This window comes from Lolium rigidum, chromosome 4 (genome assembly GCF_022539505.1).
Source record: "Lolium rigidum isolate FL_2022 chromosome 4, APGP_CSIRO_Lrig_0.1, whole genome shotgun sequence".
Taxonomy (NCBI): domain Eukaryota; kingdom Viridiplantae; phylum Streptophyta; class Magnoliopsida; order Poales; family Poaceae; genus Lolium; species Lolium rigidum.
In genome coordinates, this window is record NC_061511.1 from 76,751,003 (window position 1) to 76,775,059 (window position 24,057).

Below are 24,057 nucleotides of genomic sequence, written 5' to 3' on the forward strand. Positions count from 1 at the left end.
GTTCCATCTTGAAGCAGACAAGAACATCAACGTCAAGCTCGAGTGGAATGCGCAAGAATAAGGTTTGTTCTTAATAAAGTTTATTTCTTACTCGTCTGTTGGTGTTAGTTGTGTGACCTGGTTATAGGATAGTTTGTCGTACAATCAAGAGGGGCTCTCCTATGAGTATCTTGATCATATCGTTCGGAGAATCTCAAACCTCTACATCATTGGCATCATATTTCTCGGTTATTTGGATCCTATTCATGTGAAGTTTTAAATCCCGTGGTTATCTTCACAACAAGCTTAGTTTTGCCAAATAAGATTTTTGGATGAAAAACTTATTGGGTTTTGGTTTGCAAGGTTCTACTGGTTCATCTCTGTTAGAGAGGTCAAACATTTCATCTTTTAGATTTATAATATTTTGTTGAATATGTTGGAGATATGCCCTAGAGACAATAATAAAGTTATTATCATATTTGAGTGTTCATGGTAAGTGGTTATTCTCCACGCTAGACTTGTATGAAGAAGAAACATTAATACTTTTGCGGTTTACTGCAACACCGTGTCCGTAGTATGCCTCTACTAGACTAGCACGTTGGTTAAACATTGTGAAACAGTATGATGCGCTCTAAAACAAAATAAAACTTAACAATATACCGATCTCTTGAGTCTTGAACAAGAGTACGGGACAAACACTAATATAGGGAAAAGTGCAACGAAGCACGTGCGCGGAGCGCACCCATATCTCCGTCGTCGATGGTAGCTGGAGATTCGGTGTTTCTGTGCGGGACTGGCAAGTGATTACCGGCCTCCCTGCCCTTCCGCGCTAATCATCTAGGAGCCATAGGCTACTGTAGTGTAGGGGTTGACTTATCACTGCATTTTGTCTTGTTCCTGAGACGCATTCTGCACTGTTCCTCGAACAGACGCCGCTCCCGGCCATATCCGCTCCCCCGTTCCATCAATCTGAGCTCCTCCATTGAGCAGTTTCACTGACTTAGCAGAAGAGGCGACGAGCAGCAGATGAAGCCATGGAGGTGCTGGGCTTCAGGAGGTCGCTGCTTACCTACCGTCGCTGGGTTGCCGCGCTCTGCCGCCGCGTCGACCCGAGAGGATACAAGCAGGCAGTCAGCTCGCCGTGACACCGTCGGGGGAGCAGCAACGCGCCAAAATCTCTCCGTGCCACCGCCGGGATAGCACCAACAAGCCAAGAGCATCTCAGCGGCCCGTACAGCACCTGAGCTTGGGTGATGGAGGTATGCGTCCAACCTGTTCGAGTAATTGCAGGCATGTATTTGAGATTCAGCAGCCCAGTCAGTGGCAAACGTAGCTGTGATGGGTCATTGTGCTCACTTCATATGCAGAGATTTTTTCAGCTAGTCACGGGCCGAACATGGACACACAGGACAAAAGTTTGGTCAGAGCCATAGGATATGCAGAGAACAGTGTCCTACGAGGCCCATGTGAATCGAAACCTAGACCACAACCCGGCCATCATTAGCGACTCTGAATTAAGGTGCTAGCTTGTTCATGTGCGCCAGTGCTGCTGTTCACACGCCAGGATGTACGGTGTAGATACGCGTGCGCCTTGCGCACCTGCGCTGAAAAACCATTCTCACACTATATAACATACTCTTTCACAATGTTATTGCGTGCTGAGATCGGGCGGTTCGGAAGTTGGTCGCCTGAGATTAAAAACGGCACGCCTAAACTTAGATTTCCCCTAAAAATATGTATGTATTGCTTGCCACATCAGATTTTTTTCGAAGAATTAGGACCCCCTGTTTTCTTGTTAGTTTGTCTCAGGTTCACCGACACCGTCGCCTTTCCTCTCCGCCACAGGTATAAATAGTTGCAGAGAACTCATGGGCAAAATCCCACATTCGGGAGAGAAAGAGGCCGTCTCACATCCTCACGCAGGCTGCACGCATGCGCATGCATGCTGGCCGATGCGCCGGTCGCCGCACCTAGATTCGTCGCCCAGAAACGACGATCGGATTTGAGGTGCTAGTTTAGTGATCGGCCGGTGAGGATGGTGAACACGACGGCGGCGTCCATGGCGAGCGGCGGTATGCTGCCGCTTGCGTCTCTGAACCACATCAGCGTCGTCTGCAGGTCGGTGGAGGAGTCGCTCGATTTCTACATGAACGTTCTCGGCTTCGTCCCAATCCGCCGCCCCGGATCTTTCAACTTCAACGGCGCATGGTAACTTAACTAATTGTCCTGGAAGTAATTTAAACATATCTTCTTTCTTGTACTTAGGACGATGCATGAACACAAGATAACTGTGCGTCAAATTCAATTTCTAGCTGCACCAGTAGTATATGTTAAATCAGTTGGCTGATCATTTCTGTTGCGAGCGAGTTAGGTTGTTCAATTATGGGATTGGCATCCACCTGTTGCAATCGGAGGACCCCAAAAGTTTGCACGAGAAAACGGAGATCAACCCCAAGGATAACCACATCTCTTTCCAGGTAATTTATTATCACAACAATTGACTACTCAACAACATGACTGAGAGATGGCCGCAGCTGTGCATCATAACTATGCAGATATCAGGTGTAAGCTCTTATAGATTGTATCACCGTGATGCTAACTTTGAGTTTAACAAAGCAGCCTTCATAAAAAAATGTTGAGATGGCCATGACACATCGTATGTGATTAGAAGGCAGTATATTCATCTTCTGATGACCACAACTACTAACTTGCGTACGCTACGATAGGCTCGATTTCTCTTTTAATTGGTTTCAGATAGAAGTACTACAAGTTTAATCTTCATCCATTTTTTTGTACTGCCTTCCAAAATGTTGCAACATACATATGACTTAAAATACAAGTACAAAAATTAAATCATCTTCCACTTTATGAGATTAATTGGGTTGTGGAACTCTCTAGAACACCCACATGCATGCCATTGCATGTCTTTCCAAACTAGTTGCCACTTGTTAGCAAAAGGCTGTTAGGCCACCTCCATGGTCACCATCAACAAAGGAGGGCAGGGTTGTTTTCCACCAATTTCCCATTGCAAAACCTTTTCCCTGCAAACACAGTCAGACGAAAGAGCAACATGGTCTCAAGGAAGTATTAGGTTGTCACGAGAGGGACGTCTCGCCCAGCGCCAAACTTCTACATGCATGTGTCTTACATGTGAGTAACAGGATCAGCTCTATGACACTATCAATCAACATCAAGTGTGATGTGTGGGACCTAATTTTGTACGAGTAGTGGTTCATAGAAATATGAAAATTCTATGAGTGGTCGACTGTGACCGCTTAGATTTTCTTCTGAAGCATCGGCGGCGTGTGAGTAGATTCTTCTCTATATGCATGGTGATCCATATTATTCAGCCCTTCTGAGGTTGAGTTTGGCATTGTTGTTATGAAAATGCAGCTAGCTTTTTATATTTTAGTATTTGATTTACTGGATTTTATCTGCTTTCCTTACTATTTTTCACAATAGCTTATAAAATTGAAAAAACTAAAATCAGGTTCAACAACAGCAAACTGAGCCAAAATCACCACCCATAAATATTGTAGATGCTGATTGTTGAATCGTCCCAATTTTCACATTGTGTTTTTTCTGCGGGGAATTAAAAATGTGAATTTGGGAATGATACTGATTATATATAGTTGGATGTTGACTGAAACTGTGTGTTTGCACTTTGCAGTGCGAGAGTATGGTGGCGGTGGAGCGGCGTCTAAAGGAGCTAGGGATCTCATACATCCAGCGGTGCGTGGAGGAGGGTGGCATCTACGTCGACCAGATCTTCTTCCACGACCCCGATGGCTTCATGATCGAGATTTGCAACTGCGACAACCTTCCTGTTGTCCCGCTAGCCGACCACACGTTCACCATGGCCACATGCAAGAGGGCTGCAACAGCAGCGGTACAAGCTCCTCCTCTTCAAGCGACGGTAACAGCAGCGGCAGCGCAGTGCGTCTCGTCGGTCAGCAAGACGATGCAGCTCGTCAGCGGCGAGGAGGCGTCGCACATCTCCTGCGTGTAAGATGGAAAGTGTAGCGTGTGAGTGTCCATGGGTAGCTAGCTTTGCCGAAACGATGATGTGCGCCGTGTGGGGCGGTGCTTGATTCGCCTGGCGCTTGTATCTTAGCTTGTGTTGATCCAGTGAGATCGTCGAGGTGCTTCGAGTGTCACGGCACCCTCTAAAAAAATGCAATTCTCTTACTAAAAACTATCTATATCTCGCTGGATACGTCCATTGGTGCAAAATCAGGGTTGTCACCGGTATTTCAAGTCAAAGTTGAGCAAAATACATATGGCCGCACCAAATTTACGATTATTCAAACCAGAGCCTATAAGGTGCCATCTACTGTCGACCAAAAGTACAAGTAAACCATTGTAACAAGACACTTGTCCCAACTATAAACCCACTAGACACATGTCGTTGTCTTTGAATCAATATCCAGACATGTATTGTTCAATCTGGAGTCCCAAATCATCCCTTTCCCATTTATTTTTAAGGTGCTCCATTCTCTTGCTTCAATGAAAATGTCCACATGCAATGCAACGCCTAGGTTTTGCGCCGCACATTGTAGGAGATTCGGTAAAAGTCCACCCAGTGCAAGCCTAGCCCGTTGAAAGGCCGTCTACAACACCTAGAGGGGGATGAATAGGCAATGTTGGGAGAATTTAATGAAAGTTAGCTCTTTTAACAAGTTGTTTCCTATGGTGGCCTAAAACACCCTATCATGCAAATCTATAAAGATAAATCTTGCAGAAAACTAGATTGTAAGTAAATAAACACTACGGGAGAGTCGCCGTACGCCGACGGCCAGGCGATGTGCCGACGGCCAAATGTCGGGGCTGTCGGCACAGAGGCCCCCATCGACCGACGACGGAGCTGACCGTCGGCACAGGCCGGCCGTCGGCACATCACCTGGTACACCGACGGCCACCTTCGGCGCAATACCGTCCGTTGGCACATGAAGGAGGTGACCGAAGGCCACCGTCGACACAATGCCAGCCGTCGGCACACCGACTGACAAGCGGGCCAAACCGTCACTCCGTCACGGCGTCGTTCAGGCTGTACCAAGGGTTGCCCACGGCACATCCACGGCCATCGGCACATCAGCCTGACTGCTGGGCCCCACTCATGTTGTGCCGACGGCTACCCACGGCATAGAATCTGGCCGTCCGCACAACTTATCCACCTTTTTTATTTTTACACTTTTTTAGTACAAAGAAAATTCTTACCCATATAATTGTTAATCCCAATCATTTTTATTTGTTTATTTCTTTCTCAGTACTATTTGGCGAACCCATTTGCGGGAAACCTATGTATAAGGGCGGTATAGATCCCCCGGGACCCCGGTCTGGGGTTTCCCGTAAATCAAGCTCCGAAACTTGTGTGTATCCACATGGCATGCACACAAGTGATTTGAGATGGTTTTATATCCAAGGCTACCCCCAGGTGTGTGTGACTTCTCGGACATGGGGTTCCTACACTTAGGTAAATTCTGGATGTATAGAGGGAACTCCCTGGAAGGTGTACCGGAGAGAACCTTGAGATCATATAGGATGATCCTTGTTACCACATGTACCTATGACCTAACCAAGCTCAAATGGAGACATATGCCCACCGGGGGACCCCCGCTGGGATGTAGTCAAAGGGGTAGACCGCGCGGTCGACAGAAGTAGGGTTTCGTTAGAAATCGAGCCTCGGAGGGTGTGAATGGCCCCAAAACTTGTGTGTGTCCACATGGTATTCACAAAATTGATTTGAGATGGTTTTATATCCAAGGCTACCCCCAGGTGTGTCTGGCTTCTCGGACATGGGGTTCCTACACTTAGGCAGATTTTGGATGTATGTTGACCAAAAGCTTCTCATTTCTGAAATTTTAACAATTTTATGTTCAAGAACACAGGATGTTCGAGAATAAGTACTTTGAGTTCATTTCAACTATTTATACTCCAAATTAATCTAAAATTAGACACCTGGTTGTGCTAAAATAAAAATTTGGGAAGGAAGTCAATCCTAGCTGTCTTCTGCTGCGCGAAGCCAACGAGGTCGAGCCAACCCGCCGACCCTGGTGTGAGCGGCCGCCGGCCGGAGTTGCCTCCTCAACTCTCGGCCACCAAAGTCGCCGACATGCCTGAGTTACTGCCTCGTCTCCGTTTGAGGCTGCCACCCCTGAGCTGCGCGGAACTAGATGTGCACTGATGTCTGTGAGGCTCGCCGCCGTTGACGGAGGCCATCTCGGAGCCTCGGGCTTCGCCGGCTCACCGGAACCAGAATGGCTTGCGGAAGGGAGTTGGGAACCTGCATGCAGCCTAGGATGGGGGTTTCAGAGAGAGGAAGTTAGGTCGATTGCCCATGGGACGGTGCAAGTATGGGAGGCTGATATCGTTGTCGAAAACAAAAGCAACAATTGCGATCTCTATTCATGATCGAAAGAGGCGGCAACCGAGATACTTCCTCCGTTCGAAAATAAGTAACTCAAATTTATGTTGATTTGCATGTATTGAGCATAGGCGCATCATCTGTCGTGCGTGAGATTGACTGCTTGTAAGAAATGCTGAATTTTACGTTGTTATCTTTGGCGGAGCAAAACCAGAAGGTCGATCTTGAGTCAAACAAACGAAATATAGTCAAACGTGGCGCGAGATGTACGTGCCTGGTGCTGCCGCCGTTTCATTCCGTCACAGTTCACAGACGTATCATGCAACCGGACATGTTTTCGGTTTCTTCCACGCCTCTCCGTGGAGATGTGTACTCCTGAATCTTGACCATTCTAAGATAAGTGAGTGCAGTGCGTGCGCGGCGTCCACGAAGTGCCGCGTAGGCAGTGGATAAGCTGAAAGCCGCCGGCCCTAAACTTGCTGGAGACCTCCCAAACGGCCGAACAGGCCGGGAGCCAAAAGTCCAAAGCGATCGGCTGAAGGTCCAACATCACCCGTTCGATCGACCCGCAAATTATTAGTCAACTTTATGACGATGAATAACTTCTCGCCTTCAATTTTGATTCATTCGTACTTACTTCCTCTGTGTTACATGATGTTCTAGTTTTTCTCCTTGAAGATATAGTATTCACTTATTTCGATTTGATGTACGTTCATGTTAAAATATCTAAAAACGTCTTATAATACTCTCTCCGTTCCTTTCTATAGTGCCTATAGATTTTTGGCATTTGTTTCAGAATATAAGGTTGTAGCTTGGCTTTTTTTCAATTATCCCCTCCCCCGTTCAGCTTCCACACAACATGCGTGAGAAAAAATCCATACAAAATTAGAAACAATTAATTGAGATTCCTAATGCATGGCCCAACGATTCCTTAAAATTAGGCAGCAATGTTTTACTTTTCTTGATTGAAATTGGCTACATATATATGGAGAATCAAGAAGAGAGATTTGTGTGATTTGTTATGGTAAGTTAGGAAGATACGGATTTCCCAAATTTTACGCTGATCTCAAATCGTTCAGCTAGGGGGTCTTGTATAAAAAATACTCTTGCGCTAAATTCCGTGCCAAAAATCTATAGGCACTATAGAATGGAACAGAGGGAGTAGTAAAGAGAGGAAGTACATGCCTCTCTCCACTTATAAAAACTCCACCATTCTACCATGCACGCTACATTGATCTGCCAACTCATGCTTACCCGGACACGACTTTCCTGTGATAAGTACCTAGGAGTATTTAACAAAGTCTAGCGTGTCTTACTCGCATCAACTTTCACCTGCTCTGTATCAAAGTGTTGCATAATATAAAGGCATTTTGGCAAACTACTTTCTCCGTTCGTAAATAAGTGTACGTTTAAGTTTGATCAAAATTTTACACAAAAATATCAACATACCCTGATATCAAATTGCAACATTATTAAACTACATGTCAAGATAAATCAAACGATATTAATTTAATGTCATAGAATTAAGACTTTTTTTCTATAGAATTGGTCAAAATTAATAAAGTTGGACTTGAAAATACCTAAATGTACACGTAATTGACGACGGAAGAAGTACTTTGCTAAAACAACTTATATTATAAAGTGGAGGTAGTAGAATTTAGTAAAGTTTTCTTCGACACACACCAGTAAGCTTAGGGGCTCTACTAGCGTGTTTCTTCCACTCCTCTCTTTCGAGAGACGGAGGCCCAACCTAAACTGCAAGTTGCCAGATTATGTGTGTATAATTTCGCGCCTCATAGCATGTAAACTTGACTAAGAAAACTGCATGCGTATGACTAAGCCGAGGAGATGAGTTAAAAAAGAGCGACCGGATAAGAACGGCATACAAGATAGTTTCCGAAGTCGCCGGACATATATGAGGCACGACCACTTCAGAGGTTGCTCAACTTCTTTATCGCCCATGGTAGCCGCAACTCAGGCAGGTATTGCATGCTAGATTCTGCACTGCATGATGCCTGGATCGGAACTGCATAAGTATATCCGTGAGAGTACTTAAGCCTGAAATATTTTAATTAATTTCCCCATGAATTACAAGCAACGAATTAAAGCGCTATGCGATGGTGGGACGATGACTGGTCGAGAAATGAGGTTCTTCGCGTGCACTATTTTGCTCCCTCGGTTCACAATTACTTCACGTTATGGGTTTCGTTGAGGTTAAACTTTGTAAATTTTGACAAAATATTTATAAAAATATCAACATCTATAATATCAAATCTACTGTATTAGAATCTTCATAAAAAATATTTTTTTACCATATGTATTTGATAATATGAAAGTTGATATTTTTTCCTATATTATTGATCAAACATTAGAAACCTTGAGCTTGACTAAACGCAGAACACAAAGTAAATAAAAACAGAGGAAGTAATATGTTTCATCGCGTTTATCGAACATAAATTTAAGAACAATGGCAAAACTTTATAAAACTTGACAACACGAATTATGAATGGACGGCTCAAACATGCACCGGACCTAGGCGTGCAGGCTAGAATTGTTTCAACATTTTACATGTCCCTGTTTTCACTCTCATTTCAGAAAACTCAAACACAAATTCATAGTATACATATACAAAATTTACCGAGGTTCATCAGTGATTCATCGCAGATTCATGCATATTGACTAGTCAATCGTTGAAGTCATTCATGCATCATGATGAAGATAACAATATTTGGAAGATTTATATAATTTCCATGAAAGATTCATAGAAATCCACACATATTTCATTACAAAAAGCGGAACTTCATAGAAACATCTTAAATACAAGATTCAAATCTAGTTAATATCCGTGGAGGATTCGAATCTGACCTTCCAAGGCTAGATCTAGGTTGAGTTAGCTGACGGTGCCATGAACAACGAGCTCGATGCCCGATTAAGAGGGAAACGGCTCGACCCAGAAATAAATGGAGTCCTCCTAGCCCAGATTGGTGCTCCCAAGGAAGGTAATCTGCGTCACGAATGGGAGCACCAGAAGGGTACGATGGGGATCTAACGGGGGAGGGGGCGAGGCAGGCTTGTCTAGGTTGGGATCAAGCGCAATGGCAATGGAGGAGCATCGTGATGACCCACAAGTATGGGGGATCACAACAGTTTTCGAGGGAAGTAAAACCCAAATTTATTGATTCGACACACGGGGAGACAAAGAACACTTATAAGGCTTAACAGCGGAGTTGTCAATTCAGCTGCACCTGAAAAAGCACTAGTAACAGGGGTGATATGAAAGTAGCAGTAATATGAGAGCAATAGTAATTGTAACACAGCAGCAGTAGCAGTAACACAGAGGCAATGGCACCGGAAAATATTTCAGTACGGTTGACTGTAGAGCAATGATGATGACAGAAGGACCGGGGTTCCCAGCTATCTACACTAGTTGTAACTCTCCAAACAAATAACATGTGTTGGGTGAACAAATTACAGTTGGGCAATTAATAATTGTGAGGGCATGACAATACATGCTATGATTTTTTTTTTGCGGAAGACAATACATGCTATGATAAAATAAAGTTTCCTGTAGTATTTAATTAGACATTACAACATAATACATAGACCGCTATCCATCATGCATCTGTGCCTAAATAATTCAACTGCAGGTTATAAATAGTTTGTACGCGCACTCACTTATCTGAATAGGGTGATCAAGATTCGGTAGTCCGTACGCATCTCCAAAGAGAGCCGTGGAAGAAACCGTGGAAACTCCGAAGAAATAAAAATGTCCCATAGATAACGATGCATAATGTCCATGTAAACTGTAACGAAAGGAAACGGTAGCAGCAGCCGTCACGTGTATCTATCCATCGAAATATCGGGTGCCACGTTCTCAATTTATTCCAAAGAACTAGACCTCCTTGCTCTTTTGTGGTTGGCCCAAAAGGATAAGGGAGGATAACAAGCTAAAATTTCCACATTTTCAGAAACGATAGTCTCAGGCAAGCTGGATGATGCGGGCTGGTCGCACCTATCTTCGTCGTGGTCGCTTCCAATGATGAACAGAGATCTCTGCTGTCGCTCCCATTTTCCTTCTCCCTTCCTCTTTCGGACAGCGGTTTCAGTCTCACATACTTGCACCCTTAGCACGGACAGTACAGTGTTCACTGCTCAGCCGTCAACTGTGAGTATGTGATTAGAGAGGCTTAGTAGATTAGGACACTTCATGGGGCTAGTGAAAACACATGGAACACCGGGATCGTCGCGTCAGAGCAAGTTAGGGCATCTCCAACCCTGCGACCCAAACGGACGCGCTGGACCGTCCGTTTTAGGCCGTTTGGATGGCCGAGCGGACGCGCGGACGGAGCACCACGTCCGCGCGTCCGTTTGGGTCGCGCGCTGCGTCCAACACGCCAGATTTGGGTCGCGGCGCCGTACGGTAGCTTTTTGCTTGTAAATTCACTATAAAAGCATAATAAATTATAGAAAATATATAAAATAGTTCAAATGCTCAAAATTTATTATATAGTACATTTTTCACGTAATCAATGATAAAGTATTATTCAAATAAAATGTAAAAACAATACAAGTGCTCTAGGCTTCGGGATTTTCTTCATCATTGTTGTTTGTAGCATTGTTGCCTACATGCTGCCACATGTGCTCGATCAAATCAGCCTGCAGCTGGTTGTGTACAGCTAGATCTCGAATTTCATGGTGCGCATGGAGAATGTCCTGGAATGATGCCGGACCACCTTGAGAAGTAACCAACTCTCCCTGGCCATCACACTCATTATCAAAGAGTGAATCATCCCGCTCTACCTCAATAATCATGTTATGCATGATTACATAAGCGGTCATCACCTCCCACAGAGTTTGCACATCCCAGGCTCTGGCAGGGTGTCTAACGATAGCCCAACGAGCTTGGAGGATGCCAAACGCACGCTCGACATCTTGCCGGGCTGCCTCCTGCTCTTTGGCAAACCTTGCCTCCTGCTCTGAGTTGGGTATTCAGATTGTCTTCACGAGTGTAGCCCAAGGTGGATAGATACCATCAGCAAGGTAGTACCCCTTGGTGTAGTGGTGGCCATTGATCTAAAAATCCACATCAGGGGACTGACCGTACGCTAGCCTATCAAACACCAGAGAGTGAGTCTACCGGCGGAACAACGATCTGGACATCCGAAAACAACGGCGAAACAAGGCCGGCGGGAACAATGGCTTGGGTTGGAAGTAGTCGTTGAAGAGCTGGTCGTGGCCGCGTTCTTGATAAGGGGGTGGCCCGATCTTCTCAGTAAGCTACGGTGGTGATGATGATCACGGGATGAACACAGCGGATGAACACGATGATGTAGTGGATGATAACTTGTATGACGCAACGAGATCTCTCGATTGGTCCCTGTCGCCAATGCAACAGCTCTCAACCCCGCAAGATATTCGCAACTCCACATACTTACGCACGTAGCCGCCGACCACGAAGCGGTAAGTTGCAACCGTCTAATTCTCAATGGAACAGCAGATCACACAAGACTTTCAGGGATTCAACACCAAATCAATGCAATATGGTGTAAAGATTCAATAGAGTTGCGAAGCAATAAACTATGAACTAGGGTTTATCTTAAACGTGGTCTAAAGCTACTTTGGGGGCGTCCTGGGGACTTATATAGGCGTTCAGGACAGGTCGAAAAGATACAAAAATAACCGACCCAGAATAGATCTGGTCGAGACAGACTCGGACACGTCCGGTCTGGGATCCGGTTGACCAGGCCTGGGACCGGATGGTCCGGTTTGGACCGGGCAAGGGACCGGGTGGAAACCGGCTAAGCGTCCAGGGCCCCTGGATGTTCGCCCGGTTGGCACAAATGCAGGGCCCTGTTTTGACCGGGCCGATCCGGCGTGGGAGCCGGTCGACCGGGGCTGGGACCAGGTGGCTCGGTGCCACGGCCGGTCCGACCGGCCCTGGCGCCGGCCTGAAGACGTCCTCCTCTCGCGCATGCCTCCCGCTCCTCCCTCGCGCGTCCATGGAATGTCTTCACGTCCAGCTCCATGTCCAGCTTCACGTCCAGCTTCTTGTCCAGCTACTCCTCTCCTCCTCGTGCGATGCTTGGTTCCTCCTCATACCTGATCATACATAAGTAATATGATTTAGGCAATATAAAGTTCTCATCGATCAAAGTATCGTTTAGGAACAAGTTCACCTGTTGTTTAAGTAGCTTCGCACGAGCTCGTGTCATTGGTTCAATCCTAACTTCATTGGACTTGAGCTTCACAACTTCATCTTCATCTTGTAATGACGGAAGTAGTAGTGAGGTAGGTTTGTCCTCATCATCTCCCCCCCCCCCTTCAAAAGGCGTCGACCTCGACGCTCCAAGGTCTTCTCCGTCATATGGTGTCAAATCAGCAACATTGAAAGAAGTACTGACACCAAACTCATCTTCTGAAGATCTATCGAGTATGCATTATCATTGATCTTGGCAAGCACTTTGTAAGGACCAGCACCACGAGGAAGAACTTGGACTTCCGTAGCTTCGAGAACCTATCCTTGCGAAAATGTACACAGACCATATCACCAGGCTTGAACAACACCTCCTTGCGCTTCTTATTCATCCTTGAAGCATTGCTCTTGCCTTTCTTTTCTATCAACTCTTTAGTCTTCACATGAATCTTTCGCACAAAATCTGCCCTCTTGGATGCCTCCATATTGAATCTCTCATGTATGGGTAGAGGCAACAAATCAAGCAGATTAATGGGTTTGAAACCATACACCACCTCAAAAGGACACAGCTCTGTGGTAGAATGTACCGCCCTGTTGTAAGCAAACTTCACATGCGGCAAACACTCTTCCCACTCCTTCAGGTTCTTCTTGATCATGGATCTCAACAGATGTGACAATGTTTTATTCACCACTTCAGTTTGACCATTAGTTTGGGGATAACAAGTAGTGCTGAAAAGCAGCTTCGTCCCCAGCTTTCTCCAAAGCGTCTTCTAGAAGTAGCTCATAAACTTCACGTCACGATCAGAAACAATAGTCTTCGGGACTCCATGTAGACGTACAATCTCCCTGAAAAACAGGTTAGCAATATGCGACGCATCGTCGCTCTTGTGGCAGGCAATAAAGTGTGACATCTTAGAGAATATATCCACTACCACAAATATAAAATCATGGCCTCTTTTAGTACGCGGCAAACCCAACACAAAATCCATACTAATATCCTCCCAAGGTGTAGTAGGTGCCGGTAACGGAGTATACAAACCGTGAGGCTTCAGCTTGGACTTGGACTTGTTGCAAGTAATGCACCTCTTCACATACCTGTCCACATCCCGCCTCATCTTTGGCCAATAAAAGTGATCAGCTAGCATGAGTAGTGTCTTCTCACGCCCAAAGTGACCCATCAAACCTCCAGCATGTGATTCCTGCAATAAAAGCAAACGCACAGACGATTCTGGAACACATAATTTGTTAGCTCTAAACAAGAACCCATTATGTATGTGATATTTTTCCCATGCTTTGCCAATAGCACACAAGCGATATGGTTTAGCAAAATCATGATCAGTAGCATATAAACCACATAGTATCTCTAATCCAGGAATTTTAACATCAAATTGAGTTAATTGCATATTCTTCCTAGATAGAGCATCATCAACAATATTATCTTTTCCCTTCTTATGCTTAATAATGTATGGAAAAGACTCAATGAACTCACCCCACTTAGCAAGACGCTTATGCAAAGTAGATTGGGCTTTCAGATATTTCAAAGCTTCATGATTAGAATGTATGATAAATTCTTTTGGCCACAAATAATGTTGCCAAACCTCAAGAACTCTAATTAAAGCAGACAATTATTTATCATATATTGGATAGTTTAACTTAGCACCAGAAAGTTTCTCAGAAAAATATGCAATTGGGCGACCCTCTTGCATCAACACACCACCAATTCCAATACCACTAGCATCACATTCAATCTCAAATTTCTTATTGAAATCAGGAAGTGCAAGTAATGGTGCAGAAGTTAACAATCTCTTCAGTTCATCAAAAGCATGATCTTGGGCTGCGCCCCACTCAAAAACAATACCCTTTTTAGTCAAGTCATTCAAAGGTGCAGCAATAGTACTAAAGTTGGGCACAAATGGTCTATAAAACCCAGCTAGACCATGATAACTTCTTAGTTGACTCACATTCATGGGAGTAGGCTAATTTTGAATAGCTTCAATTTTAGACACATCTACTTCTACTCCATGCTTAGAGACAACATAACCCAGAAATATGACCTTATCTTTGCAAAATGTGCACTTCTCAAGATTACCATAGAGTTTATTATCACGCAACACTTGCAAAACATGTCGAATATGTATAGTATGATCAGATTCATTGCGGCTGTAGATTAATATGTCATCAAAGTACACAACCACAAACTTGCCAATAAAATCACGCAAAACATGGTTCATCAGTCTCATAAAGGTGCTAGGTGCATTAGTTAGACCAAAAGGCATTACTAACCACTCATATAAACCAAATTTTGTTTTAAAGGTTGTTTTCCATTCATCCCCTTCTTTCATCCTAATTTGATGATACCCACTACGCAAATCAATTTTAGAGAAAACAGCAGCACCACTCAATTCATCTAGCATATCCTCTAAACGGGGAATAGGATGACGATATCAAATAGTAATGTTGTTTATCGCTCTACAATCTACGCACATACGCCATGTACCATATTTCTTAGGAACTAGAATAACAGAAACAACACAAGGACTAAGGCTTATGCGGATATAACCTTTGTCGAGTAGCGCTTGTACTTGCTTCTGTATCTCCTTCGTCTCTTCGGGATTTGTTCTATACGGCGCCCTATTGGGCAGCGAGGCTCCGTGGATCAAGTCAATTTGATTCTCAATACCACGCAATGGTGGTAATCCTGCGGGTACCTCCTCCGGAAACACGTCACCGAATTCCTGCAAAACATTAGAAACACCAAGAGGAAGAGGGATCGTGTCATTAGAAACCAAAACCGTACCCCTGTACATGAGCACAAGAGGCATGGCTGTAGGATCCTCACTCAATTCTCTCATGTATTCTTTGGTAGCTGTAAGTGTTGGAGATATGCCCAAGAGGCAATAATAAAAGTGGTTATTATATATCTTTATATTTATGATAAATGTTTATATACCATGCTATAATTGTATTAACCGAAACATTGATACATGTGTGATATGTAAACAACAAAGAGTCCCTAGTAAGCCTCTTAACTAGCTTGTTGATTAATAGATGATTAGTTTCATAATCATGAACATTGGATGTTATTAATAACAAGATTATATCATTATATGAATGATGTAATGGACACACCCAATTAAGCGTAGCATAAGATCACGTCATTAAGTTATTTGCTATAAGCTTTCGTTACATAGTTACCTAGTCCTTATGACCATGAGATCATGTAAATCACTTATACCGGAAAGGTACTTTGATTACATCAAACGCCCACTGCGTAAATGGGTGGTTATAAAGATGGGATTAAGTATCCGGAAAGTATGAGTTGAGGCATATGGATCAACGGTGGGATTTGTCCATCCCGATGACGGATAGATATACTCCGGGCCCTCTCGGTGGAATGTCGTCTAATGTCTTGCAAGCATATGAATAAGTTCATAAGAGACCACATACCACGGTACGAGTAAAGAGTACTTGTCAGGAGACGAGGTTGAACAAGGTATAGTGTGATACCGATGATCAAACCTCGGACAAGTAAAATATCGCGTGACAAAGGGAATTGGTATTGTATGTGAATGGTTCATTCGATCACTAAGTCATCGTTGAACATGTGGGAGCCATTATGGATCTCCAGATCCCGCTATTGGTTATTGGTCGGAGTGAGTACTCAACCATGTCCGCATAGTTCGCGAACCGTAGGGTGACACACTTAAAGTTGGATGTTGAAATGGTAGAACTTGAATATGGAATGGAGTTCGAATATTTGTTCGGAGTCCCGGATGAGATCCCGGACATCACGAGGAGTTCCGGAATGGTCCGGAGAATAAGATTCATATATAGGATGTCATTTTATGTGAATTAAAATGATGCGGAAGGTTCTATGGAAGGTTCTAGAAGGTTCTAGAAAAGTCCGGAAGAAACCACCTAGGAAGGTGGAGTCCACATGGGACTCCACCTCCATGGCCGACCAACCCTAGTGGGGTGGAGTCCCAAGTGGACTCCCCTTTGGGGGCCGGCCACCCCCATATGGAAGGTGGAACTCCCACCTCTAGTGGGAGTCCTAGCTTGGGAAGGTTTCCCACCATATGGAAGGTTTTGGGTTCGGGTCTTATTCGGAGACTTGTAGTCCAACACTTGGGGCTTCCACCTATATAATGAGGGGCCAAGGGGAGGGGCCGGCCACACCAAGACCACAACCTGGCCGCCCCCTTTAGTGGCCGGCCACCCCCTCTCCCCAAACCCTAGCCGCCCCGCTCCTCCACCATATCCCGCACGCTTAGCGAAGCTCCGCCGGATTTCTCCACCGCCACCGACACCACGCCGTCGTGCTGTCGGATTCAAGAGGAGCTACTACTTCCGCTGCCCGCTGGAACGGGGAGGTGGACGTCGTCTTCATCAACAACCGAACGTGTGACCGAGTACGGAGGTGCTGCCCGTTCGTGGCGCCGTGATCAAGATCTTCTACGCGCTTTTGCAAGCGGCAAGTGATCGTCTACCGCAGCAACAAGAGCCTCATCTTGTAGGCTTTGGAATCTCTTCAAGGGTGAGACTCGATAATCCCCTCGTTGCTACCGTCTTCTAGATTGCATCTTGGCTTGGATTGCGTGTTCGCGGTAGGAAATTTTTTGTTTTCTATGCTACGTTATCCTACAGTGGTATCAGAGCCGTGTCTATGCATAGATGGTTGCACGAGTAGAACACAATGGTTTTGTGGGCATTGATGCTTATGTTATCTTTAGCTTGAGTACTTTGCATCTTTGTGGCATAGTGGGATGAAGCGGCTCGGGCTAACTTTACATGACCGCGTTCATGAGATTTGCTCCACGCTTGACATGCAACTTGTATTGCATAAGTGGCTTTGCGGGTGTCTGTCTCTCCTACTATAGTGAAGATTCAATTTACTCTTCTATTGACAACACTAGTATCACCGTTGTGGTTCATGTTCGTAGGTAGATTAGATCTCACTCGAAAACCCTAAACCACGTAAAATATGCAAACCAAATTAGAGAACGTCTAACTTGTTTTTGCAGGGTTTGGTGATGTGATATGGCCATATTGTGATGATGACTATGTATGAGATGATCATTATTGTATTGTGGCAACCGGCAGGAGCGTTATGGTTGTCTTTAAATTTCATGTTGAGTAGTATTTCAAAGTAGTTGTAATAGTTGCTACATGGAGAACAATCATGAAGACGGCGCCATTGACCTTGATGCTACGCCGACGATGATGGAGATCATGCCCGTTGATGATGGAGATCATGTCCGTGCTTTGGAGATGAAGATCAAAGGCGAAAAGACAAAAGGGCCATATCATATCACATATGAACTGCATGTGATGTTAATCCTTTTATGCATCTTATTTTGCTTAGATCGCGACGGTAGCATTATAAGATGATCCCTCTCACTAAAATTTCAAGATAATAAAGTGTTCATCCTTAGTAGCACCGTTGCCAAGACTTGTCGTTTCGAAGCATCTCGTGATGATCGGGTGTGATAGAATCAACAAGTGCATACAACGGGTGCAAGTCGATTTGCACATGCGGATACTAAGGTGGCCTTGACGAGCCTAGCATGTACGGACATGGTCTCGGAACACGTGATACCGAAAGGTAGAGCATGAATCATATGATTGATATGATGAACACTTTGAGTGTTCGCCATTGAAATTACATCTTGTCTCGTGATGATCGGGCATAGGTGTGATGGATTTGGTTCGTGTGATATCACTAAGACAATGCGAGGGATATTGTTTTGAGTGGGAGTTCACCTAGGTTTTAATTTTGATAAATTAAAATTTGAACTCAATTTGTCATAAACATTAGTCTAAACTATTGCAAATATGTTGTAGATATGGCGTCCCCAATCAATTTTAACCAGTTCCTAGAGAAAGAAAAGCTTAAGAGCAACGGTAGCAACTTCACCGACTGGTTCCGTCATGTGAGGATCTTCCTCAATGGCGGAAACCTGCAATATGTGCTTGATGCACCGCTAGGTGACCCTCCTGCGAAACCGAAACCGATGAAGTAAAGAATGTTTACGCGACTCGGAAAACTCGGTACTCTCAAGTTCGGTGTGCCATCCTGTGCGATCCGGAAGCCGATCTTCAAAAACGTTTTGAGCACCACGATCCACATGAGTTAGTCAATGAGTTGAAAACTATCTTTGAGACTCATGCGGCCGTGGAATGCTATGAAGCATCGAAACACTTCTTCAGCTGCATGATGGAAGAAGGCAGCTCCGTCAGTGAGCACATGCTCGCCATGACCGGGCATGCGAAGAAACTCAGTGACTTGGGAATAGTGATTCTTAACAGACTGGGGATTAATCGTGTCCTTCAATCACTGTGATGCGCGTAAATGTACACGTCCGTTGGGAACCCCAAGAGGAAGGTATGATGCGCACAGTGGCAAGTTTTCCCTCAGAAAGAAACCAAGGTTGAATCGAACCAGGAGGAGCCAAGAAGCACGTTGAAGGTTGATGGTCGCGAAATGTGATGCGGCGCAACACCGGGGATTCTTGCGCCAACGTGGAATCTGCACAACAAAACCAAAGTACTTTGCCCCAACGAAACAGTGAGGTTGTCAATCTCACCGGCTTGCTGTAACAAATGATTAAACGTATCGAGTGGAAGATGTTTGCAAAGAAAACAGTAACACAATTGCAGTAGATTGTATGCTATGTAAAGAATAGTACCGGGGTCCACAGTTCACTAGAGGTGTCTCTCCCATAAGATAAAAGCATGTTGGGTGAACAAATTACAGTCGGGCAATTGACAAATAGAGAAAGGCATAACAATGCATATACATGATATGATAAATATAGTGAGATTTAATCCGGGCATTACGACAAAGTACATAGACCGCCATCCAACTGCATCTATGCCTAAAAAGTCCACCTTCGGGTTATCATCCGAACCCCATTCGGTATTAAGTTGCTAAGCAACGGACAATTGCATTAAGTATGGTGCGTAATGTAATCGACAACTACATCCTTAGACATAGCATCAATGTTTTATCCCTAGTGGCAACAAGACATCACAACCTTAGAACCTACTCGTCACGATCCCAGGTGTCAATGAAGGCATGAACCCACTATCGAGCATAAATACTCCCTCTTGGAGTTAAGAGCAAAAACTTGGCCGAGCCTCTACTAATAACGGAGAGCATGCAAGATCATAAACAACACATAAACAATAGATTGATAATCACCATAACATAGTATTCTCTATCCATCGGATCCCGACAAACACAACATATAGTATTACGGATAGATGATCTTGATCATGTTAGGCAGCTCACAAGATCCAACAATGAAGCACAACAAGGAGAAGACGACCATCTAGCTACTGCTATGGACCCATGGTCCAGGGGTGAACTACTCACTCATCACTCCGGAGGCGATCATGGCGATGAAGAGTCCTCCGGGAGATGAATCCCCTCTCCGGCGAGGGTGCGGGAGGCGATCTCCCGAATCCCCCGAGATGGGATTCGCGGCGGCGGCGTCTCCGGAAGGTTTTCCGTATCGTGGCTCTCGGTGCTGGGGGTTTCGCGACGGAGGCTTTAAGTAGGCGGAAGGGCAACGCGGGGGGCACACGAGGGCCCCACACCCTAGGTCGGCGCGGCCGGGGCACGGGCCGCGCCGGCCTATGGTGTCGGCGCCTCGTGGCCCCACTTCCTTCCCTCTTTGGTCTTACGGAAGCTTCGTGCAAAAATAGGACCACGGGCGAAGATTTCGTCCAATTCGAGAATATTTCCTTACTAGGATTTCGAAACCAAAACTGCGTGAAAACGAAGCAATCGGCTCTTCGGCATCTTGTTAATAGGTTAGTTCCGAGAAAATGCATAAATATGACATATAATGTGCATAAAACATGTAGGTATCATCAATAAAGTAGCATGGAACATAAGAAATTATCGATACGTTGGAGACGTATCAGCATCCCCAAGCTTAGTTCTGCTCGTCCCGAGCGGGTAAAACGATAACAAAGATAATTTCGAAGTGACATGCCATCATAATCTTGATCATACTATTTGTAAACATATGTAATGAATGCAGCGATCAAAACAAAAGTAATGACATGAGTAAACAAGTGAATCATATGACAAAGACTTTTCATGAATAGTACTTCAAGACAAGCATCAATAAGTCTTGCATAAGAGTTAACTCATAAAGCAATAAATCAAAGTAAAGGTGTTGAAGCAACACAAAGGAAGATTAAGTTTCAGCGGTTGCTTTCAACTTATAACATGTATATCTCATGGATATTGTCAACATAAAGTAATATAACAAGTGCAATATGCAAGTATGTAGGAATCAATGCACAGTTCACACAAGTGTTTGCTTCTTAAGGTGGAGGGAGATAGGTAAACCGACTCAACAATAAAAGTAAAAGAAAGGTCCTTCAAAGAGGAAAGCATCGATTGTTGTATTTGTGCTAGAGCTTTTATTTTGAAAACATGAAACAATTTTGTCAACGGTAGTAATAAAGCATATGAGTTATGTAAATTATATCTTACAAGTTGCAAGCCTCATGCATAGTATAGTAATAGTGCCCGCACCTTGTCCTACTTAGCTTGGACTACCGGATCTTTGCATGCCATGTTTCAACCAAGTGTCACAAAGGGGTACCTCCATGCCACCTGTACAAAGGTCTAAGGAGAATGCTCGCATTTTGGATTTCTCGCTTTTGATTATTCTCAACTTAGACATCCATACCGGGACAACATGGACAACAGATAATGGACTCCTCTTAAATGCATAAGCATGTAGCAATGATTATTATTCTCATATGAGATTGAGGATATATGTCCAAACTGAAACTTCCGCCATGATTCATGGCTTTAGTTAGCGGCCCAATGTTCTTCTCTAACAATTTTGCATGCTCCAACCACTAAAATGATAGATCCTTCGGACAAGACGGACATGCATAGCAACTCACATGATATTCAACAATAGTTGATGGCGTTCCCCGAAGCATGGTTATCGCACAACAAGCAACTTAATAAAATATAAAGTGCATAAGTACATATTCAATACTACGATAGTTTTTAAGGCTATTTTGTCCCATGAGCTATATATTGCAAAGGTGAATGATGGAATTTTTAAAGGTAGCACTCAAGCAATTTACTTTGGAATGGCGGAGAAATACCATGCGAGTAGGTAGGTATGGTGGACACAAATGGCATAGTAGTTGGCTCAAGGATTTTGGATGCATGAGAAGTATTCCCTCTCGATACAAGGTTTAGGCTAGCAAGGTTATTTGAAGCAAACTCAAGGATGAACAGGTGCAGCAAAACTCACATAAAAGACATATTGTAAACATTATAAGACTCTACACCGTCTTCCTTGTTGTTCAAAACTCAATACTAGATATTATCTAGACCTTAGAGAGACCAAATATGCAAATCAAATTTTAGCAAGCTCTATGTATTTCTTCATTAATAGGTGCAAAGCATATGATGCAAGAGCTTAAACATGAGCACAACAATTGCCAAATATCACATTATCCAAGACATTTTAGAATTACTACATGTAGCATTTTCCAATTCCAACCATATAACAATTTAACGAAGAAGAAACTTCGCCATGAACATTATGAGTAAAGCCTAAGGACATATTTGTCCATATGCAACAGCGGAGCGTGTCTCTCTCCCACAAAGTGAATGCTAGGATCCATTTTATTCAAACAAAAACAAAAACAAAACAAACCGACGCTCCAAGTAAAGAACACAAGATGTGATTGAATAAAAATATAGTTTCGGGGAGGAACCCGATGATGTTGTCGATGAAGAAGGGGATGCCTTGGGCATCCCCAAGCTTAGACGCTTGAGCCTTCTTAAAATATGCAGGGGTGAACCACGGGGGCATCCCCAAGCTTAGAGCTTTCACTCCTCTTGATCATAGTATATCATACTCCTCTCTTGACTCTTGAAAACTTCCTTCACACCAAACTTCAAGCAAACTCATTAGAGGGTTAGTGCACAATTAATAATTCACATGTTCAGAGGTGGCACAATCATTCTTTACACTTCTGGACATTGCATAAAGCTACTTGGACATTAATGGATCAAAGAAATGAATCCAACATAGCAAAAGAGGCAATGCGAAATAAAAGGCAGAATCTGTCAAAAACAGAACAGTCCGTAAAGACGAATTTAAAGATGGCACCAGACTTGCTCAAATGGAAAAACTCAAAACTAATGAAAGTTGCGTACATATATGAGGATCATGCTCGTAAATTGGCAGATTTTTTCGAATTTTCTACAAAGACTTAGGCCCAGATTCGTGACAGACAGCAATGCTGTTTCTGCGCAGCGATCCCAAATATAACATCAACTATAACATAGAAACTTTACTTGGCACAAAAACATGATAAGGAGAAGTTGCTACAGTAGTAAACAACTTCCAAGACTCAACAAAACAAAAATTGCTGTAGTAAAAAAAACACATGGGTTATCTCCCAAGAATTTCTTTCTTTATAGCCATTAAGATGGGCTCAGCAGTTTTAATGATAATGCTCTCATAAGGATGAGAGTTGAAGCAAAAGAGAGCATCAAGAAGCAAATTTAAAACACATTTAAGCCTAACCCACTTCCTATGAAAAGGAATCTTGTAGACAAATAAATTCATGAAGAACAAAGTGACAAGCATAGGAAGACAAAACACGAGTAACTTCAATATTCTCAACATAAAGAGGGGAAACTTAATATTATTAAGATGCATATAACCATGTTTCCCTCTCTCATAATAATTTTCAGTAGCATCATGAACAAACTCAACAATATAACTATCACATAAAACATTCTTGTCATGAGCCACATGCATAAAATTATTACTCTCCACATAAGCATAATCAATTTTATTAGTTGTAGTGGGAGCAAATTCAACAAAATAGCTATCATAATTATTCTCATCACCATAATCGTCATATATAGGAGATAAAGTATCATCCAAGTAAATTTTCTTCTCCATGCTTGGGGGACTAAAAATATCACAACCAGCTTCCCCAAGCTTAAATTCTTCCATAGCTTTCGCAATAATGGTGTTCAAAGAGTTCATGCTAATAACATTGCTACAACTATTTTGCAAACAAAGTTCCATGGGTTTTTTAATTTTCTCTTCAAACACATCATGTCCTAATTCAAGATAAAGTTCATAAAGATCTCTAATTTTTTTTGTTGTTTTCCATTAAGCCTAACTAGTGAAAATAAAAACAAGTACAGGACTAGACATGATAACAAAATAAACTAAATGCAAGTAACTAATTTTTTTGTGTTTTTGATATAGAGAGCAAGACAGTAAATAAAGTAAAACTAGCAACTAATTTTTTTGTGTTTTGTTTAGGTGCAGCAAACAAAGTAGTAAATAAAATAAAGCAAGACAAAAACAAAGTAAAGAGATTGAGAAGTGGAGACTCCCCTTGCGGCGTGTCTTGATCTCCCCGGCAACGCGCGCCGGAAAACGAGCTTGACGCGCGTAAATGTACACGTCCGTTGGGAACCCCAAGAGGAAGGTATGATGCGCAC

At 43.6% G+C, this 24,057-nt stretch overlaps 1 protein-coding gene across 1 annotated transcript; it reads left to right on the top strand.

Moving 5' to 3' along the window:
• The first annotated feature begins 1,877 nt into the window (after positions 1-1,877).
• On the top strand, positions 1,878-4,195 carry LOC124708432 (glyoxylase I 4-like). The gene is made up of 3 exons (XM_047240114.1): positions 1,878-2,187; positions 2,351-2,456; positions 3,650-4,195. Exons 1-3 carry the CDS (start codon positions 2,015-2,017, stop codon positions 3,986-3,988), a joined length of 618 nt encoding a protein of 205 aa, XP_047096070.1. The 5' UTR covers positions 1,878-2,014; the 3' UTR covers positions 3,989-4,195.
• The last annotated feature ends 19,862 nt before the right edge of the window (positions 4,196-24,057 follow it).